We start from the raw sequence: 26,262 nt of genomic DNA on the forward strand, positions 1-26,262 counted from the left end.
GGTTTGTCACTCAGTGACTGCAGGTTGGATTCCCACTACTGCTGCTATTTTTTCCCCTGTCAATACGGTACTTTTCAGCCATATAAATGGATATTACGTTTATTTAGAAAAAAAAAAAAAAAACATAATATCCATTTCCATGGAATCTAATCCAGAATTGCCCTGGACAAAACCTTCAGCTGAATGCCTAAATGTAGTATGAAATGGAAGAGGTCACCTTGGAGCTGTTGTGAGTAAAGGACTCCCGGCCCATACGTATACATGAATATGTCAGACGACTGAAACGGAAGCCTAACCAGTGCCTCTGCGTTTTAGTCGGTCGGTGTGTTGGTCAGTTGGTCACTGATTCGGTGTCCTGTGTTTTGGTCAGTGGGGGGGGGATGAGAGCCTTCCTTAACCGTAACCCCCCTCCCCACCTCAGGCCCGGCAAGTCCCCGGAGCGCGGCGGGGCCCTGGAGAGCTACGAGCCCATCTCCCCCCCGCAGAGCTACCCCGGCTTCGACAAGCAGGAGGCCATGCTGCAGCAGGCTCAGAGACGGGAGGCCGAGCACGCGGAGCAGAGGTACTGCAGACCGCCCCAAAATATCCCCCTGCTTACGGGCGGCCACTCAAAGGGCCAGGAAGCTAAAGAGAACCATTTCTCCAAGTGCCGGTCTAGTACCGAAGAGCCCACTCCACTATTCACTCTGTGGACATTTGTTGCTCTGTGGAGTAATTCTAACATATATCTTCCCTTGTCACTTCAAAAAGGACTTGGATCCTAAATGTAATTAATACTTTTTAGGCTCAAAGGCATACTACGCAGGATTTTTTTGCCTTGCTGTGGTCCAGTCCATCACAGATGTGACTGAGCGTGGTTATTTTATAAAATTTTCATGGTAAAAATCCTGCATAGTATTCCATAAATCCTAAAAAAAAAAAAAACAAGTTTGAAGAATGTTTGCGAAACTGTTTAGCCTTTTTGAGTTTTTTAAAAATTATGTTTTCCAGGCTTTTTTTTTGGTTTTTATCCAAACCTGTTTTGTAGAATAACACACAATTCTCAAATTTGCATGGTAAATGTATGACTGGAGGATGGTTGTGTGTTGATGAAAAGCACCTTGACAACGGGCTTGGAGTAGAGCAGAGTAAAAAATAAGGAACCTGACTTTGATGGCTAACGTTTAGCCGCGGCGTATTTTTAGCCGGCCGTAAGGATGCCGCCGCCGCCGCCGCTGTCCGTGCGTTAGCCACGTGCGACGCACCGGCCCGCCGCGAGCGGTAACGCCGAGCGGCACGCACAGGACTCAGCGGCGCCCCCTTTCTCCCGTCACAGGAACGATTCCCGCTCCCCGGGGAGCGTGAGCTACCAGCCCTCCTTCTTTACTAGACTGGAGAACACCTCCCCAATGGTGAAATCCAAGAAGCAGGAGATATTTCGTAAGTTGAACTCCTCTGGTGGCGGTGACTCGGACGTGGGTAAGTGGGTCTCCTCTTATCTCTTCGTACCTCTCCAGCACTAACGTTTGACACCAGAAAAAAAAATAATAATAACCTGCTATGTCGAGTTAGGGATGCACCGGTATGAACATTTCTGACCGATACTGATTCGCGATTATTAGGGGGGGATTTGGCCGATGCCAGTTTGGTGGTTCTGCTCCCGTAAGATTTTTTTTGTTCATAAAATCTGTTTATAGAATCTTGCCATTCTAAAAACCGCAATTTTAATTACACAACTTTGAAGCGATGCAGCAAAGTTGAACATTTATTTTTCTATGACATTTCTTCTCATTCATCCAACATAAACTGCATTCCCTCAACTGAAAGTGTATTCCTGAAATATGTTAAGTAATGTACATTCCTCCAGCTGGAAGTTCATTCCTAAAATATCAGTGGTTCCCCGAGAATTGTTTTCAGGCCTGGTGGTACGCACCGAAAAACCCCTGAACAGACATGCGGTGGTGCGATGTTGCAGCAGGCAGTCTGCAATTATAATTTGAGTTCAAATTTCGGTTTGCTCTGTATGTTCAGGACTTAGAACAAAATTATCACTGGGAGATGATAACTTAAAATGCTTCATTTATTACATAAAAATAAGCTGTGTAACCTATGCCACATTATAATTAAGACTCCACAATTGCATACAACGCACCGTTAACAATGTTACAAACTTCAGGGACAAATAAGATTTTTTAGAAAAATATATTCGATCAAATTAATATGCATCTGATGAAATTGAAGTGCCAGGGACTTGTTGGGGTCGTCTATTTCAGAAGCATTCTCACTGGATGAAATATAATATGAATAAAACAAGGGCACACAAAAAAATACTAAATATCTGAAGCTTACCTTCACTTTGAGATGAAGGCTTGGAGAAGAAGGATAAGAAAGCCAGCATGTCTCCTGTCTCATCGTCTCGAGTTTCCCTGGCAACGACAGGGAGGTTGACTTGTTTTGTTTTGGAACAGCGCCCCACAGAGCCTCCCAGGTGCAAATGAGATTTGATTTCCAAGTGAATAGATATTTGGCATTATTTTTAGCATTTTACAAAAGGGTCTTGTCAGTCCGGCAGCAATTATAGGGGGAAACACTGAATATGGGAAAAAAATGCAATTGCTTTGTATCTGACAGGCAAATTAAAACCAGTCTTGGATTGCAAATAAACAGATAAACAGTAGACCTTTTTCCTTTTGACTGACATAACTGGAGCTGGCCGTCGCTTGTGTTTAAAACAATCAGCCGATGGCAACGGATGTGCAAATTGTTCTTTTTTTTTGGCAGATACCGGTCGTTGGCCGATATATTGGTGCATCCCTAATGTTGAATGTTAACTTGTCAATTAAATCGGTGGGCTGAACTCTGTATATATAACCCCTCAAAGATCTGCTTTTATTAATTAATTACTATGATTTATCCTCTCTTCTGTACTGCAAAATGAAGTCCAAGTATATTGTTCAAATATTTCGTAGGCCACCGTTGTATTGTATTTAGCCATTATGAATTGGCCTGCCTCAGTGTGTCTGGTTAATATATTTACTTGCACTTGTTTGTTTTTTTTAAATAGTTGTAGTGTGCTTGTATTTTTGTGAATGTGATATTTGCAACTTTTAAAGTAGCTACCAGTACTTTGGTGAAGTTGTAAAAATACTCTTACTGATCAAAATTGGAATGCTCTGCATTTTTTGGGTGATAAATGCCTGTGTGACTTTGAAACCACCCTTTTTTCCACATTCTCTGATGTCTTTGAAGTATTTCTTTGATATATTGCACTGAACAGGAGATGTAAAGTTCTGAAGAATGCTGAACTTCTGACTTTAAGAACTTATATTTTAACTTGATTCATATTTAAATGTTATAGGTAATTTTGTTCATAGTCACTGCTTAAATCTTTGTGATTTTATTTTTCCAGCAAGCGCACAGCCTGGCACTGAAATATTTAACTTGCCTGCAGTAACTAGCTCAAGTGAGTATTAAAATAGCTTTGTAAGAATTCTTTTCAGTTTTACGTATCAGTCATATCAAACTGTGATTTCTCTTTGCAGAAAGTTATATTTTCTTAATTTCTCATTATGTTGCATTTCTCCCATAGCCTTTATTTTCCATTGTGTGGTCACCTGCTGATTTTGTCTCTCATCCCCCTTGTCCCTGTAGGTAGCATCAGCTCCAGGAATCCCTCCTTCGGGGATCCAGCCAGTAACCTGGGCCTGGAGGACATCATTCGCAAAGCGCTGATGGGCAACTTTGAGGACAAGCATGACGATCACCAGGGAAGCGGCTCCCAGCCCAATAGCATGGAGCGGCAGGAGGCTAGCCCCTCCCCCAACACAGGTCTGACCCTCTCACTCACACAAACACACACACACCAGCCCCTCCCCCAACACAGGTCTGACCCTCCCACTCACACACACACACACACACCAGCCCCTCCCCCAACACAGGTCTGACCCTCTCACACACACACACACACACACACACACATACCAGCCCCTCCCCCAACACAGGTCTGACCCTCTCACTCACACAAACACACACACACCAGCCCCTCCCCCAACACAGGTCTGACCCTCCCACTCACACACACACACACACCAGCCCCTCCCCCAACACAGGTCTGACCCTCCCACTCACACACACACACACACACCAGCCCCTCCCCCAACACAGGTCTGACCCTCTCACTCACACACACACACACCAGCCCCTCCCCCCACATAGGTCTGACTCTCTCACTCACACACACGCTTACACACGCATGCACTCACGCACACACACCAGCCCCTCCCCCAACACAGGTCTGACCCTCCCACTCACACACACACACACACCAGCCCCTCCCCCAACACAGGTCTGACCCTCCCACTCACACACACACACACACACCAGCCCCTCCCCCAACACAGGTCTGACCCTCCCACTCACACACACACACACACACCAGCCCCTCCCCCAACACAGGTCTGACCCTCTCACACACACACATACACACACACACATACCAGCCCCTCCCCCAACACAGGTCTGACCCTCTCACTCACGCACACACACCAGCCCCTTCCCCAACACAGGTCTGACTCTCTCACTCGCACACACACACACGCACACACACACACATTTACCCGCGCGCGCGCGCACACACACTCGCACACCAGCCCTTATCCTAACTGCGGTTTGACTCCCTCTCTCACAGAGACACGCACAGCAGCCTTTTCACCAACACGTCGTTCTGACACGCACACTCAGACACACACTATGACTCATAGTTTTGATGACTTGATGACCTGCCGTTGACTGAATGGGGAGATGCTGCTCCAGGGGGGTGATGCGTTAGGTCTGTGAGAGCTGGTCACAGTGGAACAGGGAAGGAAAAGTACCCTGCGGTTACAGGTTTTTCACTGCCCTGCCCCCCCCCTCTCTCCCCCCCCAGGCATGTCAGCCGGCAAGCAGAAGCTGTTGGGCAAAGCCAACAGCCGGAAGTCCAAGTCCCCGAACCCGGGGCAGGGGTACGCCGGGGGAGAGCGCCCGTCGTCCGTGTCGTCCGTGCACTCGGAGGGGGACTACCACCGCCAGGCCCCGGCCTGGACCTGGGAGGACCGGCCGTCTTCCACCGGTCAGTCCCCGCCCCCTCTGGCCTTCCCGCGGTCACGGAACAATCTAGAAAACCAACTATAGCCCGTTTAAATAAAGATTTACTTTGGCTGAATTCAAGGACTTTATTCAAAACACTGTAACTGTAAGCAGTGTGCATTTTATCAATTTTGTATTGTTCTAATCGTCTTACTTACTGCACTGCTTGCTGCCACTTGGCCCAGGGCACCCTTGTACAAGAGCTAGCAATTCCAATGGGACTCTCCTGGTAAAACAAAGCAAAAATAAATGAATAAAATACAAACAAACCTCTGAGAATAGCAGCCTCTGTCTGCCCCTTGTGCCCAAAATGAAATGGTGGGGGGGGTGTGGCCTTATTGAATCAGCTGTGAGAGATGTCCTACTGGGCCGACTGCCCGGTCACCACCCAAAGAATTAAGCTTGTTTTTCCCGTTTTTATTTTCGACCTCCTTTTCTTTTTTGGAGGCCGGGTGAGAGCAGCTGTGGCGGAGCGCGTGCGGATCTCGAGGTGTTTACTGACGGCTCCCCCCCCCTCTGTCCCCCCCCCCCTCCCCTCCCCGCATCTCTGTCCCCCCCTCACCCCTCCCCTCTGTCCCCAGGCTCCATGCAGTTCCCCTACAACCCGCTGACCATGCGCATGCTGAGCAGCACGCCGCCCTCCTCCATGCCCTGCGCCTCGCCCTCCCTGCAGGCCCAGCAGGGCGGCGCCGTTCCCCAGGCCCGCGTGTGGGAGCGCGAGCCCCTGCTGTCCGAGCAGTACGAGACCCTGTCGGACAGCGACGACTGAGCCACCTCGGCCCGGGGGGGGAGGAGGAGGCGCCTCGGCCCCCGGGTCCCGCCCCTGGCCCCGCCCCCCACCTCCCCGCCACCCTCACCCTGACTGTGACATCGCTGCGCAGGCCCGATGGGCGGCCTGGCGGCGGCAGCTGAGGCCGGCCGGGAGGACGGACGGACGGACAGACGGACAGACAGACAGGCGCGGAGGCGGGAGCCGGGGAGGAGCCGTGCGATTGGCTGAACCTTCAGGACTCCAGGAGTCTCGCGTCGCGAAGCTTCGGCGTGCAGTCCGTCTGTCACGAAAGGAAGAAGAAGAAAAAAACATTCAAAAAACTAAAATGAAAAGCCAGCAATTTAGACTTGTTTTAAAAAAATTAACAAAAATACAAAAAATAAAAAGACAGCAAGAGAAATGAAGATGAAGAACTTCTAATGTTTAAAAAAAAAAAAAAAAAAAAAAAAAAAAACTTTGAGAGACTTATTTCTTCAATTTTGTTAAATTTTTTTCTTTGTAAAAAAAAAAAAACACTTTGTCCTTAAATCGTATGTAAATAGAGAAACTTTTCTTTTGCGGTGTTTGCTTTTCGTTCTTTTACTTGACCCTTTTTGTTTTTATGTTGCTTTTAAAAAATTTGGTGGTTTCGTTTTTTGTCTATTTTGCGAGGAGGTCTGTGTTTAGCCACCGATGCAGCCGCAGGGTGCAGGACCTGCGCGAGCCGCACTGAGACGCAGTGAAGTCACCCGCCGCGTGCGCCGTCGCCGCGGAAACGGGCGCGGGGAAGCCCCCCACCAGCGCACAGCACCCTCCGCCCCCCAGGAGCGTTGTGGGTTATCGCCGAATTGAAAATTTAGTACTTAAAAGAAGACACGCTTTACATTTCGACCGTTGTAAATTTGACTCGAGTCCTTGGCAGCACTGTGGAAGTAACGCATGGGTTATTCTGCTTTTTCTTTCATTCGGGAAAAAAACAAAAATCATTTTATCGATTCCTCTCCTCCCCCTAGCAAAAATTTTCTGTTCCTTCTTTTCTCTGGGGTGTGCCTGTATGTTCTGAACACTGGTGTTGAAGTTTCTTTTTGTTGAAGGTGAAAGAATAAGCTCAACGTGTATTTTAATTTATTGTCATTTGTTTTTCGCTGTTATTGAGCCCCAAGCTGATCTAGTAACGAAGCTTTTTTTTTTTTTTTTTTTGAGCTGATGCAGAATGTTCAATTTTCTCTTTTTTTTTGAGATGTGGAGCCGGGGAAAAAAAAACATGTTTGTAACCCTTTCCTGCTAAGAACAGTCACCACGCCAGTTGGCTGGAGGAAGGCAGCTTACAGTCTCCCCCTCTGAAATATTCATCGGTGTTTTCTCATGTCTTTGATATTGTTCTGGCAGATGTCTGAATTCAGTGTGTTTGACTTTCCAAAAAAAAACAAAAAAAAAAGATATAAAACCAACCAAACAAGAAACTGCACCGTTGTTGCACTTTTTGCATTGTAACTTTTAACAGAATATAAAGAAAAATCATACTACCTGTTTTATAAATGATCTGAGCTCATGCAAATCGCAGATTTTTCGATCGACATTCATAATTCTGAGAAATCTGCTTGTATGGCATTTCAGCTTGTTACTGGTTCCTGATATACTGTTGTAACAATCTGCAGTTTTAACTTTGCATATGGTACAGTCAAGTGTAGTGCAGATTCTGCTTTGCTGTAGTGGCTGTTAAATGCACTTCCATGACCTTTTTGTCTCCCCACGATTAAACCTAAGCTGAGTGCTTCGTTGTCACCAGAATTGTACATTCACATTGCATTTGTAACAAGGTCAACAATGTTAGCGTTACGTCTGAGGATATGTAAAGCATAGATTAATTTGTATTATTTGTTTGTTTTTTGTTTTTTTTTGGCCTTGCTTTGTGCAGTAACAAAGGAGTCTACTCTGAACTTGGTAATTGTTTTCAATTTTTGGTGATTTTTAAAACTCCCAGAGCCAAGCCAATGTTTCGATTTATTTTTTCCATTTTCAAGATCAATGTTTTTTTTTCCTTTTTTTTTTTTTTGATGGGATGTCGAGTGTTTACAACTATAACGACAGAAAAAAGTTTACAAAACTTGAATCTTAAACAGAAATTGATACGGAAATTGTCCGTGCATCGATCCAGCTCTTCATCTGTCCAATTTTTGCAGTGATAACTTTTCTGTCTGTTTAAAATTCAAGACTTGAAACCCCATGTATCTCATGTTGAAATGCAATGTTTGTATCGCACAATGTCTCTTAAGTAGTCAATTACAAAAGTTCAGACCAATCAATAAAGTGGATTAGTTCTCCACCTCTCGAAATGTCAGGTCCATTTCTTTTCCTTCCACATATTTCATTTAAAAAAAAATATTTGCAGGAACAGAACCCCTTTTGTTTGAGAATGTGTGTATGATGGGTGATTTGCATCAACAGTGTAATTGACAGTGTAATAAAATGGCAAGATAAATGTATTTTGTACCAATGAGAAATCCAAGCCGAGAACACTTATTTTCGACCAGGAGTCAGACTTACTGCTTTGGTTTAGAAAGCTTAATTGGTTAGCTGCGTTGGTCAGTGGACATGTGCTTTAATGCTTCATTAAACTGTTGTTCTCCTTTGAGCCGTTCGACTGCCATCATTGCTGCAGCATGCAGGCGTGCAAGTGCTCTCATCTTGACAACTAACAGGATGTTGTGGTCATGGAACAAAACTCAATCAACACCAAATATAGCCTGGTCAAAGTTAATAGGTAGTGACTTTTTTTTTACTACAGCATATACAAAACTATACAGAGTAAGCCTTATTTCATTGTTCAATACAGTTATTGGTACGAATAATATGTAACTAGTCTCAGGACTTAAAAATGTGTTTTTTCAGAGCTGAAATGCAGTATTTAAATCAGCAGCATCTGTATCTCAAAGCAAGATGCATTCTGCCACTGCAGAGACTAACCACAGTGTAATGTTACTGTGGCGAAGAAAACTTCACCACTCTCTCACCACCCGGAAGCGCTATTCGTCCACTGTAAGGTGAGATTTTTCTGAGTAACTGCCATTAAGGATCAGCAATGCTGTGCAAGAAGTATTGGTCTTTCTGGACATTCTTGTGCTGTGGTTTGATTCCTGTGATGGGTAAGTGTCAGTTATTTTTTGGCTGTTCGTGTTGCCTTTTTCATCTAATCAATATATTTGTCTTTGCTAAAATGATTTGTATTTCAGCTTCTTTGAAGTAAAATCAAATTTTAGTGTTCTAAAAAATATTTTTGTAGAAATTGACTTGTTTATTTGTATGTTGAAAAGTTTCTTCCAAGTAGTATATTATGCCATTCTGTACATATGTTCATTTGATTGAATCCTTCATATGACTTAATGATGAAGGCATTCTTTGTTAATTTAATCAAAAATCTTTTCCCCCCCCCTCAATGTTCCCATTAAAACCAACACAAAGAATTGGCACAGAAAATGTCTGAAAATCTTCTGAAAGGTTACCATACTGTGAATTAAAAAATTTTAGGGTATATTTGTGTTGTGGTTCGTTTGTTGTTGAGTTTCCATCACATTACTCTTGTTTTCTGTTCAGGACAGAGCCACTGCCAAAGACCTTGTGAGCCAGTCAGGCTTGGTCTGGCCGTTCCGCTCGACGCTGATGTCCTTCTGCCCTGCAGCTTCCAGCCTGGCCTGCTCCAGGAGGCCCAGAGTTCGGGGCTGGCTGTTTTGTGGAGACAGGGCCAATTCAATTATTTGGTGGAGCTCAAGCTGCCTGAAGAAGCCTTATTCTGGGATTCTAGGAAAGGCAGAGTTGAAGTCTTCAAACATCTTTTCCACGAAGGCAACTTCTCCATCCTTATGAGATCGGTCCAAGAATCTGACCTGGGCTTGTACCACTGTGAGCTGTTTGAGGGGATCAACTGTAGCATTGGCTGTCAAGAGGTGGAACTCAGTCTGCGAAAAGCAGGTAACTGAACAGTCCTTGAATTCGGTGCTGGTGACACTGGGACCGGGTGCTCACTTTTTCAAACCCTTCGAAGAGTAGGCTTCTTTTTCACAATTTCAAGTCAATCTTCTAGCACGCCATTGCTTTCAATTGCCAGTTGTGATCGTTCATCAGCATTAGACTGTCCAGTTCAGAAGAACATTCTAATCGCATATTTGTGATCTCACACCTTAAAGGGTTAAACAAGAGACACAAAACCGGGGACATTGTCTCAAGGACATGGGGGCCCCATGGGCTGTGAATATGTGGTAAATATAATTGAATGATACATGCAGGAAAATTTTTGTCCCGGGCACAAAAATCTTTTACGCTTTATCTTTTGAGGTGCCTGCACATGTAACAGTCCTGTATGAGCGAGCTCATACTGTCAGGCATTGTCATCATATTTTTAAAAAAAGCAAAACCGCATGAACGGACCCATTTTAATTGAGCTAAAATGATCATGGCCTGATGTCTTAAAGTTCAACATTTTTAACTTGTTGTTTATCCCTTTAAAATAGCAGTGCAGGCAGACTTAACTCTGCATTGCAGTGAAATGCTTGTTTCTTTAACCGGATTTAGTTGGTCTGAGACAAAGTTCCTGAATAACAGGTGTGAAACAGATAGCAGGGGTGGAGTGCTCCGTTTGCGGTTTCCACAGATCACCGTTGTGTACAGAGGCTAACATTGTTTCCTGTGCCTCTTTTCCGGTACAGGCAATACATGGCCGGGTGTGATGGTGGACTACTGGTACTGCGTAGCTGGCGGTGGGGTCTTCCTTTTACTGCTCCTTGGTTGCGCTTGCTGTGTATGGTGTAGATGTGAGAACCCTCTTTCGCCACTTTAATACGCACAAACACACAAAGTTGAAAAAAATCTTGACCTAGGACTTAATAGAAGATTTTTGTTGTTGGTGGTGTGTGTTTACAGTGTATCTGTTAACGTGCACATGCCAGTTTAATTTGTGACACAATTGTACATAAATAAAATGCACACATTTAGCCAGACTTTTCTTCCTCACAGGTGTTAAGATGCAGCAGCCAAGGTAATTTCTACAAATTTATTTGTTACACATAAAGGTCCAGATTCATTCGACTTTCGTACAGTTTTTCTTTTGAAATTATAATTTACCAAAACTAGACCTTAAAATCAGTTGTATGTCCTGAGATATGTTCATTATTTTCTTTTTCTCCATTTAACTTCAGCCACAGTTCTGGACGCTCCACTATTGGTAAGATTTCTGGCTGACCATATTACAGTGTTATGACGTAGCATACTGTTCAAGACAACCCCATCTTTATTGCCGTTGTACATACATAAATCACCATTTAATAAGAAAAGGATATTTTAAAAGACGGCAATGCATTGTATGCCTTATCTTAAAATGATGTATCATAATTGTTATTCTTTAAATTTAATTTTTAAACATGCACAATATGTTGTAATGTTGAGCATGCAAAGGTTAGTCCAGTTTAACTCAAATACAACTTATGTAAAAAATATTATGGGCATGTATTTCATGATTCTACAGCATAGGTATATGTTTTTGTATATGTATTGATTCAAAAGAGACATGTCTTGAAAATACAAATTGAAAGAGAAGTACTAAATTTCTTTTGCCTCGTCCTCTTTAGAATATATAGATAATGATTTGTACAGCAACGTGAACTACTATCAAGGTTAGATTTTCTTTTTGTTTTCATTTTCTGTCTTTTAAAAAAAAATTAAATATCCAACATACTCTGATATCAATGCTTTGATTCTCTGTAAATGCACAGACCTTACCTTTAGTATTAACATAGCAGTATGTATATATTGTGCGGCACAAAACAGTTTTTTAGCATGGTAGTTATAATTCTATGGGAAATGTCAGGGATGTGTTACACACAATTTTGTGGGCCCAAAGAGTTAACAGTTTGAGTAACTGGAGAGCACTAGCTAGGTGTATTTTCTGTTTGTGACAAAAACATGATATAGTGGAAGACGTATTCTTGTTTGAAAGGGAACAAATAGGATTTTTCCAACCTTGTCATAAGTGAGCTATTTTGTTCACAGCCTATGCAACTTCTATTTTGTAACAATTTATAACACCATAGGCAGCCAATAAAATGTTCTTATGCATATTCAAACAATTTGGTGAAAACGAATTATATGTCACAAGTACTATTTTAATCAATGTTTCACTGTACATATGTATTGAGTTGATATTTATTCAGGAAGTCATCATGTTGAATTGAATAACAATTAATTTGTTCATGTTGCTGTATTTTCTTAAATGCAAACTTGCAAACTAGCACGGTTTCTTTTGAGTGAGCTCTCCAGATCATTATTTTAATGCATGCCCAGTAAATTCCCCAATAGACTATAATCTGATTCAGATTACTTCAATTATATACAATATGTGTATCTTGTTGTTTCCTCCATTATCTTTGATGGGCCTCACAAAATGTGTTGAATTCAACCAAACACTTCCTCTGAGTTTAATTCAGCTTTAGACATTCCCTCTAATGTGTTGTTGTTTCTCCTTATTTCAGGCACTTTTTAGATTGCACTGTATTATGAAGTTAAAATGCTAAGGATACATTTTTAAGCTCAATGTGTTAGTGATTAATAATCCCTTGAAACAATATGGAATATCTTGAATTGTGATTCATTATAATGATGCTTGGCCCTGAGGTCGCTGAGTTAATTTTGATCTCACAGGCCAACTTCCCCAGGAAATCGAAGGTTGCCATAGTAGCAGTAGCAGTAACAGAAAACAGGATGAAGGTAATTTTCACATTTTCAGATCTGCTATGCATTCAGATGCGTTTTTCATTTTATTCCCAGAATAATCATTTGAATTAAGACTATTTACATTTCTGAATGTGTAAACATATTTTATGCAACCTATCATTAGTTTATTTATTTCACAATGATTTCCAGTGTTGGATGTCCCAGCTGTATGTTTTGACTTAAGAAAGATTTTTTTTCCCTCTTAATCAGGCAATGGACAGGAAGTGCCATCCTCTATCTATGCCTGCATAGCTGAATTTCAGTTTTAATTTTATTTACTTTGTGATACTGCATTTATAAAATGTATTACATATTTAAACTGTAAAATAACCTCTGAATTGTGGGGGCTGTGGAAAGAGGGATGTGCATTAATTGTTTTTGGATTTTCATATGTATTTCTTTGTCAATAAACAATAAAAATAAGTGAAGTACTATGTTAAACTGGGTCACATACTTCTTAATTTCAATAGTTTCCATTGTCTCTGCTGTGGTGCATGGGATTGCCTCGTTGGTAATGCATTGCTGTTTAATAAATGTATACTTGTCTGTGCCATTTTGCTGTGTTTGTTGTGTCCATTACCCAGATATGTGTAGGCTAATATTTTATGTCATGTATGTACCGACACATTAGATCAGTAATTAATTTTTCATATTTTTGAAGTTGCAATGTAGTTTAACACTATTCGATATACCTTAAGCCAGACCTGCCAACCTTGGGAAAATATTTTGAGTACCACTATAGTCAGTGTAATGCTTAGTTCACATGCTTTCGCACCACTTCGCTTTGCACACGACAGTCTGCAAGAGACACACACAGACACACACACACACAAGCCTTTCTTCATAATTCTAGTTTTGACTGTAGAAGTGATCAGGCAAAATTGTATAATTTGACCTGATTCTAAAATATCACTTGCACTGCACTGGGCTATATTATGATATACTTGCAAGTCAAAAGTTTTGAGTACACCTGCTTAAAACCATTATTTTTCATGATTAATATTTCATTATATGATATGTGTGCTTATACAACCTGATAACCATAAGTGAATTGCATTAAATTATTTAATAAAAATGGAAATAATTTATTTTGTATATTGTAACATATGTTTTCATTTTCAAGTATTTACAGAAACTTATGTTGTCATGTAAAAAAAAAGCTTATGTTGTGATGTAAAACACTGTCAATTATGAATAAAACCAAGTTTCTGTTCATGATTTCCATTTTTACTTAATAATTAAATAATTTAATCAGCTTATATAGGCACACATCATATAGGGCTAATTTAAAAAAAAGTATTCAGTTGAAAAATTATCTAGGAATGTAGGCCTTTGTAACTAGAGGTTTAGCTAAATTATTACATGAAGCTCCTTGGTGGCTAATGTGAAAATCATAAATGCACAATGTGCAAAATGCATGGTTCGGAAGTTTTGCGGGGCGGAGGTACGGCCATTGCATATTTTGCTCCAACAGTGTGCGCGATTCAAAGTTAGAACAGGGAGTCGCCGTGGCGTTTGAGTTACTGCAGCTAAATAACTCCATCAGTTATTCACACCGTAGCCGTCTCGTAACGAGGCTAAATCGTATGCGAGCTACTACTACGGCTAAATATATGTATCTCCTTAGGATATACCTCTTGAAATGCATCATCACGTAAAGTTGCCGAACATGTTTTAACGTTTTATATGTTAACATTACGGTAACATTTTTGTGCTTGATTATTACTCTCCCACTTCTCATTTTACCTCAGCAATGCAGCGTTACGCCTCGGTGGATAATAAAGTACCGCTGTGTATCAGTGGACGCTGAGTTAGTCGGGGAGGGGTTACAGAACCACAAGCACAAGGTCGCATCTGGTCCAATCCGAGGGATGTAGTTTAAATACCGAGTAAATGTACGGAATTGTTTTGTATTGATTGATTGTTTTCCGTAATTGAATTGGAATAATATATATACTTTTTTTGTTGTTGCGTAGTTTCAGTTGGCATTTCGTACATGCGTATTTTGACCAAGAATTGCGTGGTGGGTACACAAAATGTGTGCAGGTTGGCAGGTCTGCCTTAAGCCAACTTAAAATAAGAAAATAATTGTTTTTACATTTTAAATACTCATACCAATTTTGTTTCTGCTAGGGGGCGCCATAGGCTGGGAACGTGCTTCCATTTTGGAAACCAGAATCACTGTCTGCTTAAGATTCATGAACAAGACCACTGTATTTCCTTACACGGTAGTTAGCTACGTCGGTGTTCACTGAACTGTACTGAACTTCTTATGTAGTTCACTGTAGGTGTCGTACATTTAGCGTGACATTTACAAACCTGGCACACAGGCTCAGTGCACTTCGACGTTTAAGTTGTAGTGCTGTGATTAGGTTTCAATGTGAACTACAACTACCAAAATCCCATTCGTGACGTGTACCCCTTCTACGCTAACAGTGCGCGCGAAATTTCGAGGGTTGGAGACAAATCTGACTGACATGTAGCTTGTGAAGTTGTGTGTTTTTACTTCGTTTATGTTTTGGTTACATGAGCTAGCGATGTGTATTACATGTAATCATATAGTAAAACGTCCATGTAATGCGTTTAAGCTAGTTGCCAGACAGTAGTAATGTGATGTGGTAACGATACACAAGTGAAAAAAGTAATGGTAATTACCTCGGTTAGTGATCTTTGCTAGAAAATTGATGCCATGTGTATTTAGCTAACCTTAGTCGAACCTTAGCTAGCAGGCGTCCTCTTGATTCAGGGAACTCAATTTCCGCAGTGCCAGAAATGTCTTCATATTTGCCAGCAGTCGCCGAACAACTTTTAAGAGACATAAGGAAGGTTTATCAAGAGACATCACAAAGTGAGTAAGAACGAACCATATGCCGCAACTTTACACAACACAACGTTAAGTCCAAACGAAAGTATCGATACTATCGATATCGATACTAAGTTAAAATAAAATAAAAGGATGAAAAGGTGAACTTTTAGTAAATGTCATTCACAGTGAATAGCGCCTTTCATCCATTAAGGGATCTCGCGGTTGGGAGGGGATTTTTTTTTATTTTATGGAGTTTGATTAGATGGTGATGTCGCCAGGGAGCGTCTTGCTCTTTGCAATAAGTATGATGAAAAATGACTGCAGTAAGAATGGGCATTGATTTAACATACAAAATGGCAGAATCTTCTACAGCGTAGTGTTCCTGTGACAAGGTGGGGAATTGGAGTTTCCACACGGTGCCTTATGCTGCTTGGGTGCGTAGAGACAGGGAAAAGCCTGTCTATTGAAACCCTCCCTGGAAGATGCTATGGCCGTGTATGCGTCACGCCATTGAAACTTGACAGATAGCCTCCTGTCCCACTACACTTTTTCCTGTTTCACTTTGTCTTTCAAGTCATTTAGTACGGTAGAGACAGCTGTTCTTGAGCCTTTTACATGAAGCAAATAACTGTTGTGACTGCAGACAATTTTATTGGAAGTATTCTTGGTGTACATTCACCTTAGAATTGATAGTTTTTTTTTTGTTAATCCATGGAGACAAGGAAAAATACTTTTAAATCAAAAGCTCTTGCTTGTTGTAATTTATGCTGTAAAGAATTTATGATTATACTATTTTTTCTTCAATATGCCATAAATCGTACTGTTGTTGGTTCTTTGTTATGCATTTGGCTAATCTAAAGCCAGACTTACTTGGAATCAGTTAGAACAACATTTCTGATATCAACACATGATTTTCGCAATGTGGAAGTTGTCCGCATCTGTGATTTGAAGTGGTGAAAAAACCCTGATTGGCAATACCATAAAATAGCCACAAGGAGGGGGTCTAAGCCCATGTTTGACAAGGCCATGCATTTACTTTTCGTCAATAAGATTTCAACTTTAGAATCTGAGAAATATGACAATACAGTATCACTATGTTTCTATTTCGAACTATAACTATTAACATTTCATGTAATTATTCCCATGGTTGACATTTGTGTTAATTGTTTAATTCTAAATGAAACTGTAAATTACTTTAAAAAGCTATAACTGGATATGAATTATGCTGATTTATATTATCTTTCTAGCACAGCTTTTTTTAACGATCAGTCGGTACATTACATAAAATGCGGTTACAGCTAGACTTGCTTGTGAATGGCGACATTACCGCCAGCAGGCCGAGCCGCCCTGCCCCCAGCAGCCCCCCACCTCCCAGGCCGAGGCGTACGGCCAGGTCCCCAAGACGCACCGCGTCATGACCCTGGCAGACCACATTTCGGTAAGAACCGGGCCGTCGAGGCCGAGGGCCCATTAGGCGCTGGGGAGGGCCCGTCTCTGACCGAGCACCTGTTCCCGCAGCACATCATCACCCAGGACTTTGCCAGGAACCAGGACGGCCCCCAGGCGCCGCCCGCCACCTCCTCCTCCCCCGGAACATTCCAGAGCTCGGCCCCCGCGGCCCTGAGCGCCGGGCCCGGGCGCGCCAAGCTGCCCAGCCGCTACAGCCCCGAGTCGCAGGGGCAGCCGCCGCAGGCCCAGGCCCCGCACCACCCCCGACCGTCCAGCAGGGTGTCGCCCGAAAACGCCTCCGACAAGCCCCGAGCGAGGTACTGCACCCTGTCCCTGTGTGTTCCTGCTGTGTCTCTGTCTCCCTGTCCCCCCCCTGTGTCTCTGTCCCCCCATCTTCCTGTGTCTCTGTCTCCCTGTCCCCGTGTCCCCCCTGTGTTTCTGTCCCCCTGTTTCCCTGCTGTGTCTCTGTCCCCCTGTCCCCCTGTGTCCCCCCTGTGTCCCCGCTGTGTCTCTGTCTCCCCTGTGTCCCCGCTGTGTCTCTGTCCCCCTGTGTCCCCCGTGTCTCTGTCTCCCTGTGTCCCCCGTGTCTCTGTCTCCCTGTCCCCGTGTCCCCCCTGTGTTTCTGTCCCCCTGTGTCCTTGCTGTGTCTCTGTCCCCCCTGTGTCCCTGCTGTGTCTGTGTCCCCCTGTCCCCCTGTCTGCAGCCAGTTGGCAGCACAGACCCAGTCCGATGTGCTTACTGTACTGTACTGTACTTCAGCGAGTTGCAAGGCATCATGGTCAGGGACCTGGGTTTGTCACTCAGTGACTGCAGGTTGGATTCCCACTACTGCTGCTATTTTTTCCCCCCGTCAATACGGTACTTAAACTAAATTGCTTCTGTTAATTTTCAGCCATATAAATGGATATTACGTTTATTTTTTTTAAAAAAAACATAATATCCATTTCCATGGAATCTAATCCAGAATTGCTCTAGACAGAACCTTCAGCTGAATCCCTAAATGTAGTATGAAATGGAAGAGGTCACCTTGTAGCTTTTGTGAGTTTATTAACAGTTGAACCCTGGTTATTGAGACTAAGGGACTCCCGGCCCATACGTGTACATGAATATGTCAGACGACTGAATCGGAAGCCTAACCAATGCCTCTGCGTTTTAGTCGGTCGGTGTGTTGGTCAGTTGGTCACTGATTCGGTGTCCTGTGTTTTGGTCAGTGGGGGGGGGGGGATGAGAGCCTTCCTTAACCGTAACCCCCCTCCCCACCTCAGGCCCGGCAAGTCCCCGGAGCGCGGCGGGGCCCTGGAGAGCTACGAGCCCATCTCCCCCCCGCAGAGCTACCCCGGCTTCGACAAGCAGGAGGCCATGCTGCAGCAGGCTCAGAGACGGGAGGCTGAGCACGCGGAGCAGAGGTACTGCAGACCGCCCCAAAATAACCCCCTGCTTGCGGGCGGCCACTCAAAGGGCCAGGAGGCTAAAGAGAATAATTTCTCCACGTGCCAGTCTAGTACCGAAGGGCCCACTCCACTATTCACTCTGTGGACATTTGTTGCTCTGTGGAGTAATTCTAACATGTTTCTTCCCTTGTCACTTTAAAAAGGACTTTGATCCTAAATGTAATTAATACTTTTTAGGCTCAAAGGCATACTACGCAGGATTTTTTTGCCTTGCTGTGGTCCAGTCCATCACAGATGTGACTGAGCATGGTTATTTTATAAAATTTTCATGGTAAAAATCCTGCATAGTATACCGTAAATCCTAAAAAAAAAAAAAAAAACAAGTTTAAAGAATGTTTGCGAAACTGTTTAGCCTTTTTGAGTTTTTAAAAACTCAAAAAAAAATGTTTTCCAGGCTTTTTTTGGTTTTTATCCAAACCTGTTATGTAGCATCACACAATTCTCAAATTTGCATGGTAAATGCGTGACTGGAGGATGGTTGTGTGTTGATGAAAAGCACCTTGACAGCGGGCTTGGAGTAGAGCAGAGTTAAAAATAAGGAACCTGACTTTGATGGGTAACGTTTAGCCCGCCGCCGCCGTCCGCGCGTTAGCGACATGCCGCGAGCGGAAACGCCGAGCGGCACGCGCGGGACTCAGCCGCGCCCCCTTTCTCCCGTTACAGGAACGACTCCCGCTCCCCGGGGAGCGTGAGCTACCAGCCCTCCTTCTTTACTAGACTGGAGAACACCTCCCCAATGGTGAAATCCAAGAAGCAGGAGATATTTCGTAAGTTGAACTCCTCTGGTGGCGGTGACTCGGACGTGGGTAAGTGGGTCTCCTCTTATCTCTTCGTACCTCTCCAGCACTAACGTTTGACACCAGAAAAAAATAAAATAATAACCTGCTATGTCGAGTTAGGGATGCACCGGTATGAACATTTCTGACCGATACTGATTCGCGATTATTAGGGGGGGATTTGGCCGATGCCAGTACCGATAGTTTGGTGGTTCTGCTCCCGTAAGATTTTTTTTGTTCATAAAATCTGTTTATAGAATCTTGCCATTCTAAAAACCGCAATTTTAATTACACAACTTTGAAGCGATGCAGCAAAGTTGAACATTTATTTTTCTATGACATTTCTTCTCATTCATCCAACATAAACTGCATTCCCTCAACTGAAAGTGTATTCCTGAAATATGTTAAGTAATGTACATTCCTCCAGCTGGAAGTTCATTCCTAAAATATCAGTGGTTCCCCAAGAATTGTTTTCAGGCCTGGTGGTACGCACTGAAACAGACATGCGGTGGTGCGATGTTGCAGCAGGCGGCCTGCAATTATAATTTGAGTTCAAATTTCAGTTTGCTCTGTATGTTCAGAACTTAGAACAAAATTATCACTGGGAGATGATAACTTAAAATGCTTCATTTATTACATAAAAATAAGCTGTGTAACCTATGCCACATTATAATTAAGACTCCACAATTGCATACAGAGCATCTTTAACAATGTTACAAACTTCAGGGACAAATAAGATTTCTTAGAAAAATATATTCGATCAAATTAATATGCATCTGATGAAATTGAAGTGCCAGGGACTTGTTGGGGTCGTCTTATTTCAGAAGCATTCTCACTGGATGAAATATAATATGAATAAAACAAGGGCACACAAAAAAATATTAAATATCTGAAGCTTACCTTCACTTTGAGATGAAGGCTTGGAGCAGAAGGATAAGAAAGCCAGCGTGTCTCCTGTCTCATCGTCTCGAGTTTCCCTGGCAACGACAGGGAGGTTGACTTATGTTTTGGAACAGCGCCCCACAGAGCCTCCCAGGTGCAAATGAGATTTGATTTCCAAGTGAATAGATATTTGGCATTATTTTTAGCATTTTACAAAAGGGCCTTGTCAGTCCGGCAGCAATTATAGGGGGAAACACTGAATATGGAAAATAAAATGCAATTGTTTTGTATCTGACAGGCAAATTAAAAACAGTCTTGGATTGCAAATAAACAGATAAACAGTAGACCTTTTTCCTTTTGACTGACATAACTGGAGCTGGCCGTCGCTTGTGTTTAAAACAATCAGCCGATGGCAACGGATGTGCAAATTGTTCTTTTTTTTTGGCAGATACCGGTCGTTGGCCGATATATTGGTGCATCCCTAATGTTGAATGTTAACTTGTCAATTAAATCGGTGGACTGAACTCTGTATATATAACCCCTCAAACCTTAAGATCTGCTTATATTAATTAATTACTATGATTTATCCTCTCTTCTGTACTGCAAAATGAAGTCCAAGTCTATTGTTCAAATATTTCGTAGGCCACCGTTGTATTGTATTTAGCCATTATGAATTGGCCTGCCTCAGTGTGTCTGGTTTAATATATTTACTTGCACTTTGTTTTTTTTAAATAGTTGTAGTGTGCTTGTATTTTTGTGAATGTGATATTTGCAACTTTTAAAGTAGCTACCAGTACTATGGTGAAGTTGTAAAAATACTTTTACTGATCAAAATTGGAATGCTCTGCATTTTTGGGGGGATAAATGCCTGTGTGACTTTGGAACCACCCTTTTTTTCCACATTCTCTGATGTCTTTGAAGTATTTCTTTGATATATTGCACTGAACAGGAGATGTAAAGTTCTGAAGAATGCTGAACTTCTGACTTTAAGAACTTATATTTTAACTTGATTCATATTTAAATGTTATAGGTAATTTTGTTCATAGTCACTGCTTAAATCTTTGTGATTTTATTTTTCCAGCAAGTGCACAGCCTGGCACTGAAATATTTAACTTGCCTGCAGTAACTAGCTCAAGTGAGTATTAAAATAGCTTTGTAAGAATTTTTTTCAGTTTTACGTATCAGTCATATCAAACTGTGATTTCTCTTTGCAGAAAGTTATATTTTCTTAATTTCTCATTATGTTGCATTTCTCCCATAGCCTTTATTTTCCATTGTGTGGTCACCTGCTGATTTAGTCTCTCATCCCTCGTGTCCCTGTAGGTAGCATCAGCTCCAGGAATCCCTCCTTCGGGGATCCAGCCAGTAACCTGGGCCTGGAGGACATCATTCGCAAAGCGCTGATGGGCAACTTTGAGGACAAGCATGACGATCACCAGGGAAGCGGCTCCCAGCCCAATAGCATGGAGCGGCAAGAGGCTAGCCCCTCCCCCAACACAGGTCTGACCCTCCCACTCACACACACACACACACACCAGGCCCTCCCCCAAAACAGGTCTGACCCTCTCACACACACACACACACACACATACCAGCCCCTCCCACAACACAGGTCTGACCCTCTCACTCACACACACACACACACCAGCCCCTCCCCCCACATAGGTCTGACTCTCTCACTCACACACACGCTTACACACGCATGCACTCACGCACACATTTACCCGCGCGCGCGCGCACACACACACTCGCACAGCAGCCCTTCTCCTAACTGAGGTTTGACTCCCTCTGTCACAGAGACACGTGCACGCACACCAGCCTTTTCACCAACACGTCGTTCTGACACGTACACTCAGACACACACTATGACTCATAGTTTTGATGACTTGATGACCTGCCGTTGACTGAATGGGGAGATGCTGCTCCAGAGGGGTGATGCGTTAGGTCTGTGAGAGCTGGTCACAGTGGAACAGGGAAGGAAAAGTTCTCTGCGGTTACAGGTTTTTCACTGCCCTGTCCCCCCCTCTCTCCCCCCCCAGGCATGTCAGCCGGCAAGCAGAAGCTGTTGGGCAAAGCCAACAGCCGGAAGTCCAAGTCCCCGAACCCGGGGCAGGGGTACGCCGGGGGAGAGCGCCCGTCGTCCGTGTCGTCCGTGCACTCGGAGGGAGACTACCACCGCCAGGCCCCGGCCTGGACCTGGGAGGACCGGCCGTCTTCCACCGGTCAGTCCCCGCCCCCTCTGGCCTTCCCGCAGTCACGGAACAATCTAGAAAAACAGCTATAGCCCGTTTAAATAAAGATTACTTTGGCTGAATTCAAGGACTTTATTCAAAACACTGTAACTGTAAGCAGCACTGGCATTTTTCCAGTGCCATTATCCTATAGCTATTTTATCAATTTTGTATTGTTCTAATCGTCTTGTATCGTCTTACTTACTGCATTGCTTGCTGCCACTTGGCCCAGGGCACCCTTGTACAAGAGCTAGCAATTCCAATGGGACTCTCCTGGTAAAACAAAGCAAAAATAAATGGATAAAATACAAACAAACCTCTGAGAATAGCAGCCTCTGTCTGCCCCTTGTGCCCAAAATGAAATGGTGGGGGGGGGGGGGGGTGGCCTTATTGAATCAGCTGTGAGAGATGTTCTACTGGGCCGACTGCCCGGTCACCACCCAAAAAATGAAGCTTGTTTTTCCCGTTTTTATTTTCGACCTCCTTTTCTTTTTTGGAGGCCGGGTGAGAGCAGCTGTGGCGGAGCGCGTGCCGATCTCGAGGTGTTTACTGACGGCTCCCCCCCCTCTGTGCCCCCGCCCCGCATCTCTGTCCCCCCCTCACCCCTCCCCTCTGTCCCCAGGCTCCATGCAGTTCCCCTACAACCCGCTGACCATGCGCATGCTGAGCAGCACGCCGCCCTCCTCCATGCCCTGCGCCTCGCCCTCCCTGCAGGCCCAGCAGGGCGGCGCCGTTCCCCAGGCCCGCGTGTGGGAGCGCGAGCCCCTGCTGTCCGAGCAGTACGAGACCCTGTCGGACAGCGACGACTGAGCCACCTCGGCCCGGGGGGGGAGGAGGAGGCGCCTCGGCCCCCGGGTCCCGCCCCTAGCCCCGCCCCCCACCTCCCCGCCACCCTCACCCTGACTGTGACATCGCTGCGCAGGCCCAATGGCGGCCTGGCGGCGGCAGCTGAGGCCGGCCGGGAGGACGGACGGACAGACAGACGCGGAGGCGGGAGCCGGGGAGGAGCCGTGCGATTGGCTGAACCTTCAGGACTCCAGGAGTCTCGCGTCGCGAAGCTTCGGCGTGCAGTCCGTCTGTCACGAAAGGAAGAAGAAGAAAAAACATTTAAAAAACTAAAAAGAAAAGCCAGCAATTTAGACTTGTTTTAAAAAAATTAACAAAAATACAAAAAATAAAAAGACAGCAAGAGAAATGAAGATGAAGAACTTCTAATGTTTAAAAAAAAAAAAAAAAAAAAAAAAAAAAACTTTGAGAGACTTATTTCTTCAATTTTGTTAAATTTTTTTCTTTGTAAAAAAAAAAAAAAAACACTTTGTCCTTAAATCGTATGTAAATAGAGAAACTTTTCTTTTGCGGTGTTTGTTTTTCGTTCTTTTACTTGACCCTTTTTGTTTTTATGTTGCTTTTAAAAAATTTGGTGGTTTCGTTTTTTGTCTATTTTGCGAGGAGGTGTGTGTTTAGCCACCGATGCAGCCGCAGGGTGCAGGACCTGCGCGAGCCGCACTGAGACGCAGTGAAGTCACCCGCCGCGTGCGCCGTCGCCGCGGAAACGGGCGCGGGGAAGCCCCCCACCAGCGCACAGCACCCCCCGCCCCCCAGGAGCGTTGTGGGTTATCGCCGAATTGAAAATTTAGTACTTAAAAGAAGACACGCTTTACATTTCGACCGTTGTAAATTTGACACGAGTCCTTGGCAGCACTGTGGAAGTAACGCATGGGTTATTCTGCTTTTTCTTTCATTCGGGAAAAAAACAAAAATCATTTTATCGATTCCTCTCCTCCCCCTAGCAAACATTTTCTGTTCCTTCTTTTCTCTGGGGTGTGCCTGTATGTTCTGAACACTGGTGTTGAAGTTTCTTTTTGTTGAAGGTGAAAGAATAAGCTCAACGTGTATTTTAATTTATTGTCATTTGTTTTTCGCTGTTATTGAGCCCCAAGCTGATCTAGTAACGAAGCTTTTTTTTTTTTTTTTTTTTTTTTTTTTTTTGAGCTGATGCAGAATGTTCAATTTTCTCTTTTTTTTGAGATGTGGAGCCGGGGAAAAGAAAACATGTTTGTAACCCTTTCCTGCTAAGAACAGTCACCGCGCCAGTTGGCTGGAGGAAGGCAGCTTACAGTTTCCCCCTCTGAAATATTCATCGGTGTTTTCTCATGTCTTTGATATTGTTCTGGCAGATGTCTGAATTCAGTGTGTTTGACTTTCCAAAAAAAAACAAAAAAAAAAAGATACAAAACCAACCAAACAAGAAACTGCACCGTTGTTGCACTTTTTGCATTGTAACTTTTAACAGAATATAAAGAAAAATCATACTACCTGTTTTATAAATGATCTGAGCTCATGCAAATCGCAGATTTTTCGATCGACATTCATAATTCTGAGAAATCTGCTTGTATGGCATTTCAGCTTGTTACTGGTTCCTAATATACTGTTGTAACAATCTGCAGTTTTAACTTTGCATATGGTACAGTCAAGTGTAGTGCAGATTCTGCTTTGCTGTAGTGGCTGTTAAATGCACTTCCATGACCTTTTTGTCTCCCCACGATTAAACCTAAGCTGAGTGCTTCGTTGTCACCAGAATTGTACATTCACATTGCATTTGTAACAAGGTCAACAATGTTAGCGTTACGTCTGAGGATATGTAAAGCATAGATTAATTTGTATTATTTGTTTGTTTTTTTGTTTTTTTGGCCTTGCTTTGTGCAGTAACAAAGGAGTCTACTCTGAACTTGGTAATTGTTTTCAATTTTTGGTGATTTTTAAAACTCCCAGAGCCAAGCCAATGTTTCGATTTATTTTTTCCATTTTCAAGATCAATGTTTTTTTTTCCTTTTTTTTTTTTTTGATGGGATGTCGAGTGTTTACAACTATAACGACAGAAAAAAGTTTACAAAACTTGAATCTTAAACAGAAATTGATACGGAAATTGTCCGTGCATCGATCCAGCTCTTCATCTGTCCAATTTTTGCAGTGATAACTTTTCTGTCTGTTTAAAATTCAAGACTTGAAACCCCATGTATCTCATGTTGAAATGCAATGTTTGTATCGCACAATGTCTCTTAAGTAGTCAATTACAAAAGTTCAGACCAATCAATAAAGTGGATTAGTTCTCCACCTCTCGAAATGTCAGGTCCATTTCTTTTCCTTCCACATATTTCATTTTTTTAAAAACATTTGCAGGAACAGAACCCCTTTTGTTTGAGAATGTGTGTATGATGGGTGATTTGCATCAACAGTGTAATTGACAGTGTAATAAAATGGCAAGATAAATGTATTTTGTACCAATGAGAAATCCAAGCCGAGAACACTTATTTTCGACCAGGAGTCAGACTTACTGCTTTGGTTTAGAAAGCTTAATTGGTTAGCTGCGTTGGTCAGTGGACATGTGCTTTAATGCTTCATTAAACTGTTGTTCTCCTTTGAGCCGTTCGACTGCCATCATTGCTGCAGCATGCAGGCGTGCAAGTGCTCTCATCTTGACAACTAACAGGATGTTGTGGTCATGGAACAAAACCAAGTATAGCCTGGTCATAGGTAGTTCATAGGTCGTGACTATTTTTACTACAGCATATACAACACTATACAGAGTAAGCCTTATTTCATTGTTCAATACAGTTATTGGTACGAATAATATGTAACTAGTCTCAGGACTTAAAAATGTGTTTTTTCAGAGCTGAAATGCAGTATTTAAATCAGCAGCATCTGTATCTCAAAGCAAGATGCATTCTGCCACTGCAGAGAGTAACCACATTGTAAGGTTACTGTGGCGAAGAAAACTTCACCACTCTCTCACCACCACCCGGAAACGCTATTCGTCCACTATAAGGTGAGATCTTTCTGAGTAACTGCCATTAATGATCAGCAATGCTATGCAATAAGTATTGGTCTTTCTGGACATTCTTGTGCTGTGGTTTGATTCCTGTGATGGGTAAGTGTCAGTTATTTTTTGGCTGTTCGTGTTGTCTTTTTCATCGAATCAATATATTTGTCTTTATACTAAAATGATTTGTATTTCAGCTTCTTTGAAGTAAAATCAAATTTTAGTGTTCTA

At 43.1% G+C, this 26,262-nt stretch overlaps 2 protein-coding genes across 17 annotated transcripts in view; both read left to right on the forward strand.

Annotated features, from left to right (window-relative positions):
• The window catches only part of ncor1 (nuclear receptor corepressor 1), a 103,129-nt gene extending 77,755 nt beyond the window's left edge, over positions 1-25,374 (forward strand). For 13 of the 16 annotated variants that reach the window (XM_035432600.1, XM_035432610.1, XM_035432607.1 and 10 more), the window contains 6 exons: positions 422-562; positions 1,316-1,458; positions 3,389-3,442; positions 3,631-3,807; positions 4,904-5,086; positions 5,685-8,185. In XM_035432600.1, the coding sequence (XP_035288491.1) occupies positions 422-562; positions 1,316-1,458; positions 3,389-3,442; positions 3,631-3,807; positions 4,904-5,086; positions 5,685-5,872 (886 nt within the window). In that variant the 3' untranslated portion in view covers positions 5,873-8,185. Of the gene's footprint in view, positions 1-421; positions 563-1,315; positions 1,459-3,388; positions 3,443-3,630; positions 3,808-4,903; positions 5,087-5,684; positions 8,186-16,758; positions 16,861-16,940; positions 17,189-18,136; positions 18,278-18,985; positions 19,129-21,061; positions 21,116-21,303; positions 21,481-22,019; positions 22,203-22,833 lie in introns of those variants that run through there. The other 3 variants (XM_035432604.1, XM_035432603.1, XM_035432606.1) reach the window with 3 other exon arrangements.
• On the forward strand, positions 8,448-13,057 carry si:dkey-65b12.12. The gene is made up of 8 exons (XM_035432618.1): positions 8,448-9,000; positions 9,449-9,823; positions 10,558-10,662; positions 10,865-10,886; positions 11,047-11,072; positions 11,476-11,520; positions 12,545-12,610; positions 12,827-13,057. Exons 1-8 carry the CDS (start codon positions 8,937-8,939, stop codon positions 12,883-12,885), a joined length of 762 nt encoding a protein of 253 aa, XP_035288509.1. The 5' UTR covers positions 8,448-8,936; the 3' UTR covers positions 12,886-13,057.
• Positions 25,375-26,262: the final 888 nt, after the last annotated feature.

This window comes from Anguilla anguilla, chromosome 9 (assembly GCF_013347855.1).
Source record: "Anguilla anguilla isolate fAngAng1 chromosome 9, fAngAng1.pri, whole genome shotgun sequence".
In the NCBI taxonomy this organism is placed as follows: Eukaryota; Metazoa; Chordata; class Actinopteri; order Anguilliformes; family Anguillidae; genus Anguilla; species Anguilla anguilla.